This window comes from Micropterus dolomieu, linkage group LG08 (genome assembly GCF_021292245.1).
Source record: "Micropterus dolomieu isolate WLL.071019.BEF.003 ecotype Adirondacks linkage group LG08, ASM2129224v1, whole genome shotgun sequence".
Classification (NCBI taxonomy): domain Eukaryota; kingdom Metazoa; phylum Chordata; class Actinopteri; order Centrarchiformes; family Centrarchidae; genus Micropterus; species Micropterus dolomieu.
Window position 1 is genome coordinate 622,823 of NC_060157.1, and position 7,389 is coordinate 630,211.

At 44.5% G+C, this 7,389-nt stretch overlaps 1 protein-coding gene across 1 annotated transcript in view; it reads right to left on the reverse strand.

The window, feature by feature from the left end:
* Positions 1–1,356, reverse strand: part of LOC123975147 (protein UXT-like) — a 7,580-nt gene extending 6,224 nt beyond the window's left edge. Inside the window, exon 1 of the mRNA XM_046056360.1 lies at positions 1,075–1,356. Within this exon, the coding sequence (XP_045912316.1) occupies positions 1,075–1,178 (104 nt within the window). The 5' untranslated portion in view covers positions 1,179–1,356. The remainder of the gene's footprint in view (positions 1–1,074) is intronic.
* Positions 1,357–7,389: the final 6,033 nt, after the last annotated feature.

Consider the following 7,389-nt stretch of genomic DNA (forward strand, 5'->3'; position numbering starts at 1 on the left):
AGAGACAGACAGAGAGAGAGAGACAGAGAGAGACAGAGACAGAGAGCGACAGAGAGAGAGACAGAGAGACAGAGACAGACAGAGAGAGAGAGACAGAGAGAGACAGAGAGAGAGACAGAGAGACAGAGACAGACAGAGAGAGAGAGACAGACAGAGAGAGAGAGACAGAGAGAGACAGAGAGAGAGACAGAGACAGAGAGCGACAGAGACAGACAGAGAGAGAGAGACAGAGACAGAGAGCGACAGAGACAGACAGCGAGAGAGAGACAGACAGAGAGAGACAGAGAGAGAGACAGAGAGACAGAGACAGACAGAGAGAGAGAGACAGAGAGAGACAGAGACAGAGAGCGACAGAGACAGACAGCGAGAGAGAGACAGACAGAGAGAGAGAGACAGAGACAGAGAGAGACAGAGACAGACAGCGAGAGAGAGACAGACAGAGAGAGAGAGACAGAGACAGACAGAGACAGAGACAGACAGCGAGAGAGAGACAGACAGAGAGAGAGAGACAGAGAGAGACAGAGAGAGACAGAGACAGAAAAAATGTCACACAAAACCCGATCAGACCAGAGTCCATTCATAAAAAACACGTTTTAGTGATTTAAAGACGTTGCTGATTCTGCAGCTTCAGGTCTTCAGACCTGGTTCAGCCTGAGGGTTCAGGTTCATAGAGGAAGAGGAGGAGGAGGAAGAAGAGCAGGAGGAGGAGGAGGAGGAAGAGCAGGAGGAGGAGGAGGAAGAGCAGGAGGAAGATGAAGAGGAGGCTGTTCTTCTCCTGAGAGAAGAACTTTTAAATCTGAGTTTGAGTCATTAAACTTCAGGGCTGAATCTGAAACTCTGGACTCTGTTGGACCCTGTTGGACTCTGTTGGACCCTGTTGGACTCTGTTGGACTCTGTTGGACTCTGTTGGACCCTGTTGGACTCTGGTTCTGTGGATTCTTCTGGATTACAGAGGAATACTCGAGTAAAGTACTTTAAACTGGAGATACTACAGTACACACGTGTACTTAGTTACTTTCTACTCATCTCCTGCGTGACTAAACCGGAACAGGAAGTGGGTTTGAGTCTCTTACTGTAAATCTGTCTTCAGAACTTCGTTGATGAAGTTCTCATACTGCAGAACCTTCTGGTCCACATTAGCATTAGCATTAGCATTAGCACCAACAGGAGCAGCCATTTCCGCTGTTTTCTCTCCGAACTTCCGGCCGCGAGGCAGTTACCCTGCACCGGTGACCCGCCGGGTGTCTGACTGACGTTAAGCTTCACGGTTCGGGCTCATTATCGATCCGCAGTCGGTCCCGGTTCGCCTGCGGAAGCCTCGTGTGAACGCCGCTCCGCACCGGATGTGGATCAGCTGTAAACAAACACCGCCAGATTTCAAAATAAAAGCAGAAAGGGCGACAGCCACAGAATGTTTTAGATTTTATTATATTTTTTAATCAGAGTAAATAGAAACAGAAGGGGTAGAAATGACCTTTATTAAGTTAGTTATTTAAGGAAAAGTATAAAAAGTACTCAGGTGTGCAACGAGGAGGAAAACATCAGAACAAAACCTGCAGAGCTGCAGCAAAGGCCACCTGCTGGGATAAAAAGCAGAGACACAGGAACCAGCGAGCCACCAGGGTGCCCCAGCTACAACAGTACAGAATTCAAACTCACCAGGATAATATCATCTGTTTATTCCATACTTCTATATTTATTTATGTCAGCTGTATGTCTGTCTGCCTGCAGCACCTCATCACCACAACAAATTCCTCGTATGTGGAAAACACTACTTTGCAATAAAGCTGCTTCTGATTCTGATTCTAAAGAGATTGGGGAAACAAATACTGAACCGAACAGAAAAAGACATTTAAAAGTACACTAAGTGAATACTTTGAGCCATATGTTAAGCAGCAATGCACAGTATAAAAGTACTCAAGTAAAAGTCCTTCATTCAGAAGTATTACATGCATTATGTACGAGTCAGATGTGAACACACAAAAAAAAGAGATGAAACCAGTTTCAAGTTGCTCTCAGTTTTACACCAGAAGAATTTACAGGAAGACAGAACTGTCTTTCCTTGAGGCAGGTGTTTGAGTTCTGCATGTTCAGCAGGAGTTCTGATGTCTAGATGCACATGTTGGAGCACTGTGTGTGTTTTAAAATGTTAATATCTCATTTGTCATCAGCCGGTGTTTCAGCGATCTTAATGTAAGAACAAATGTTCAGTTGGATGAAAGAAGTGTTCTTGCTGTCGGGGGTTGGGGGCATCGGGCGCGGGCCTGGACTGGGCTGGTGTGCGGCTCTGTGCTGTGTGCATGCTGTGCATCCTGATAATTGCATTTCGGTTCTCTGAGGGGTCTGGCGACTGGTTGTTGGAGGGGTGGGGGACCGGGAAGAAGGGGTTGACGGGGTGGGTTGGGGGTGCGGGCTAGTCCTTTTTGAGCTGGTTGGGGGGTGTCTCCTCTGGATTTTAGTGCCCGGACTGGATGCTTGGTGGTTGTGCCGGGATCCTGTGTATGGAGGGATTGTGACAGCTGGGGGGGGCAGGCTTATGCGCACACACATGTACACACACACACACATACAGACACACACAGACACACACAGTCTCACACACAGACACAAACAAACTTAGGTTGTCCCTGGTAGAATTATTCCTGATGCTTTTCTTTCAGTTACTTATTTAAATTAATTATTATTCCAGCTCTCGTGGCTGTGCTGTGTTGCTTATTTAGTGTGTGTGACTGTTTCTTGTTTTCATTTTTCTCTTAGTTGTCTTACTATGTCAGCTGTTTATTGCTGCTGTTCGGCTGGTTGTCTTTTACTATTATTATTATTTTTATTGTTTGTTTTTGTTTGTGTTTGTTTGTTTGTTGTTGTTTTCCTCCCCAAGCCCCCCTCTCTGTTCTATTGCAGGTTTGGTTGCTTTCTGCAGTTGGTGTTTCCCACTGCTTTTCCCTGTTGTCCCCACCCTCCATCCCCCTTCTCTTACAGGTGTTGTCCTTTCTCTGTGCTGTCTGTTTGTGCCCCCCCATCCCCGTGTCTGCCCCCCTGTCCGGCCCGGTGACAAATCAATACATGATTAAATAAATAATAAAACAGACAAAGGAGTATTTTAATACTCTCTTGTTAAAGTAAAATCTGTCTGGCACAATATGGTATCCAGGTCATTATACTGTCATTATATGTCAGAGATGAGCTGTGAGACAGAAAGTGCACGTGCTCCGTGTGTTTACGCACCAAGATTACAGGTAAAGAGCTAAAGTTGGCTAAGCTTGGTGGAGGCTGGCACAAACGATAGTTTGAAGCGATTGGATTTGCTGGTTGCTGCACAGTCTTCTTCCTGATGGCAGGGTTTCCTTTTCAGGGAAGAGGGGATGAAGGGGTGTTTTGGGTGCACGAGATTTACATATGAAAGAGGAAACAGTCTCAGACTCACGGTCTGTCGGTTCTGTGCACTGAACTCTTTTTATTCAGCCACGCAGAGGGAACAGTTTCAGAGAAGGAAAGTATAATTTAAGAGGATTGTGCATATTTGAAACATGTAAAGTGTAAAGTACAGATGTGTTGCGGTTCTGGGAGTTTTATTATGAAATTACATTTATTCATTCAGCTGACGCTTTTATCCAAAGCGACTTACAATTGCTATACATGTCAGAGGTCGCACGCCTCTGGAGCAACGAGGGGTTGGTGGACGGGTCACAGTGGGAATCGAACCCGGGTTTCTCACACTAAAGGCACGTGTCTTATCCGCTGCGGCATCACCGCCCGGAATGGATCTAGTGATGAGTGGAAATTGTGTAGTTCTTTCAAAAATGCCTAAATAATTCAGGTTTACAATTTAGATTCTTTTTTAGTTTCTTCTTCTTCTTGATGTCATTCTGCCTTCTAGAGACACGAACCAGCTGTGAGATTCAGCCTTTTCCTTTTTTCCTTTTTTTATCGACAGGTGAGTCTCTTCTACCTGCTTCTTTAGTCGGACCATCCTCGTGACGTCATAGCAAACAAACATGGCGGGCCGCTGGCGGCTCTGTAGAGAAGGGTCTGTACGTGACGGAAGTTGAACTTCCATATATGGTTTGTCCCAGAAGGCACCGCGAACAAAACGTGATGACGTTTATCTCGGGCGCTTGGCCCACGCGTAGGTCAAGTGTTGTTACGTTAATATTTACTATAATTATATAATAATAATGTAGTATATTAATACTATAATTAATGTTAACTGTTTTCTTCTGGGACTGTTAAACACTGTTGTTGTTTATTTTATTTTGATTTTAAGTTTCATGAACCAAGAATATTCTGTAAGGTTACATCACGAGCCAGATGTGTCTGGATTTAGGTTCAAACTTTACAGCATTACTGAGAATTTAATGACAGAATAACAGCGGTACGAACTGCTGGACCCTTCTCGCTGTGCTGGCTGCAGTGGTCTGTGTGAGCGGAGCTGGCTAACTATTCGCCCTGAAGTACATTACCCTAACCCTAACCACCACAGGGTGCCTGCCTAAAGTTACTGACTGTCTGCATGTTACTGGTTTACCCTACAGCGGCGCACGTCGGCCGCCAAGTCCCTGATGCTGCATCCAGAGCTCCTCCTGGGTCTGCACCATCTACCTGAACTCCATAATCCAAGCCCACGTTCCTTCTGGGCCACTACGCTCCTCCAACGAACGCCGCCTGGCTCTGCCTCCCTTCACACAAAGCGACCTCAGTCCCTGTTCTCATCTGTGACGCCACGATGGTGGAACGAGCTGCCGCACGCCATCAGAGCAGCGGCGTCCCTCTCTGGCCCAATCCCAGCGTCCCCCCTCACAGACTCACAGACTTTGAGGCGCGTTCCCGGGAAGTCCGTGAGAGCTCGGGCCCTCTCGCGGACATTTTGAGCCCTTTTTAGAGCCTTTTCGTAAGTCCGCATTTCCGCAGACTCTGGCTGAGAGAACTACCCACACATTAGCAGATTAATTACAAATACATATTGACATTTAGCTCTCCTCCACTCTGCAGGGCGAGAGCCTGCAGGACTTAAAAATAAGGCAAAAACATCAAATAAAAAGTGTGCAACGTGTTTCAGCGCCGTCAAGGTAACGTGATAAAGTGGTAAAGTGCTGTCCCGTTACTGTTCACAGCATTTTGAGCCCTCACAGCTTCTTAAACTCAATCACTTTTCAAGTGAAGTCAGTAAAGTCTGTGAGGGTCCAGGACTTAGGGTTTAGGGGGGACATTGGGCCTCTGACTCCAAGAAGCTCCTGAACACTCTGCAGAGAACACTTCCTCTGATAACACCTCTGACATCACTTCCTGTGCTCTTCTTCTTCTATCCCCTACAATTATCTAGTATTGATTGCACTTTTTGTTACCTCTCACTTCCTTCCCTCAGTATTTACCCCACTGATGCGACATGTGCCGTTAGCTCTTACTAGTATTTACTGCTGCTGTTATTATGTATTGTCAGCTGTAGATCTGCTGATGCTTGTATGTTGTTCCTCAGATGAAAGTAAATGTCTGAGTCTCCCTCTTAACGCCGTGGTTGATTGCGGAACACAGGTCAGGTGTGCGCAGCAGACACGCCCCCAAACTCCCAGACTGCAGAGACAGACAACAAGCTCCCAGCACGCGCTCCACACGTACGTCACCCACACCAAAAACTGCCGATACTCAAAATCTACACAGTTGATTTTTCGCCTCAAACCTTCTCAGAGGTGGATTTAAAGTTCTGTTTTTGGCTCTAAAGAATAAAACGCTTTGCATTAGGATCCATACTGTACGTGAGCCGAGAGTAACGTCATCACGTTGTGTGCGCGGTGTCTTCTGGGACAAACCATAGTTGGAGGTTCAGCTGCCAAAAAGAAGAACAAAGGGCAGGAAGAAAGTGGAAGAGCTGTAAAAGAACGAAACAAAGCCTTTAAAACATTAAAGAAGAATTTATCACAAGAGAGTGTTTTGGATTTTCAAAGGAAAAGGGCAGCGGCACGTAGGACAATTAAGTTAACCAAAAAGAAAAATTGGAGAGAGTTCTGTTCCACCACAGGTAGAGGTGTAGAGTTAGGGGATATATGGTCTATGTTTAAAAGAATGAGTGGGAAAAGGAAAGCGATTAAAATCGCAGCTTTGATAGATGGAGGAAAGACGGTGGCAGAGATGTTGGGTGTGGCTTTTACCTTATGGATATTCATAAGCAACAGAAAGACCTGGCACTGAAGAGGGAGGATGGTACAACAACTTTAGATGTGGATTTTACAATAACAGAACTCAATATAGCTCTGCTTGGCACGGGATATACAGCCCCAGGACAAGACCAGTTATGTCATGTTCTGACAGCTGCCAGTAGAGTCAATTAAGCTAGTGTTCAATAAAATATGGAAGGATGCAATAATACAGAGAAGTTGGAAAAGTGCAGTTATACTACCGTTTAGCAAACCTGGTAATTATAGACCCATAGCTCTGACATCACACTTATGCAAATGGATGGAGAGGATAATAGTTCGTAGGTTATCACATGTAATGGAACAGAGAGGACTACTGAGTAATATACAAAATGGATTTCGGAAAGGCGCTCCACAACAGATGCTCTCGTTAGAGTAATGAGGTAGAAAAGGCACTGAAAATGAAAGAGCTGATGATAACAGTGTATTTTGACATTGAGAAGGCATATGATACTATGTGGAGGGAAGGACTACTTATTAAACTAAATAGAATGGGTTTAAGGAAGGATTTATAACTGGATACTAGACTTTTTAACAGATAGGAAAATTAGAGTAAAGGTTGGATCAGAAGAGAGTTTAAGGTAAATGATTCCCCAGGGGAGCGCAGTTAGCCCTGTATTATTCAATATTATGATTAATGATATATTTTCAGATTTAGATGGACACATCAAATCAGCGTTATATGCAGATGATGGGGCCGTATGGATGAGAGGAAGAAATGAGACATATGTGTCAGAGAACATTAGGAAAGCAATAGGGAAAGTAGAGAAGTGGGGATTTAAAATATCAACAAGCTAATCCTGTTATATGGTGTTCACAAACAAGCAAAGTGTCATGTAGAAAAGCTTTTTCTATATCAGCAGCCAATGGAAAAAGTAAATGAATTTAAGTATTTGGGATTGTGGTTTGATAGTAAATACACATGGAAAACACACATAAAGCAATTGGAAACTAAATGCAAACAAGTTATTAATTTACTGAGAGCGGTGGCGGGATGTGACAGGGGTGCAGATAAACAGTCACTAATTGACATATATAGAGCATGCATGAGGTCATCAGTAGATTATGGTTGCATAGTATATGATGCAGCAGCAAAAACAACATTGGAAAAAATTAATAAATTACAATACAGAGCCTTACGGATATGCATTGGAGCCATTAAGACAACTCCCATTAACACAATACTCATAGAAGCTGGAG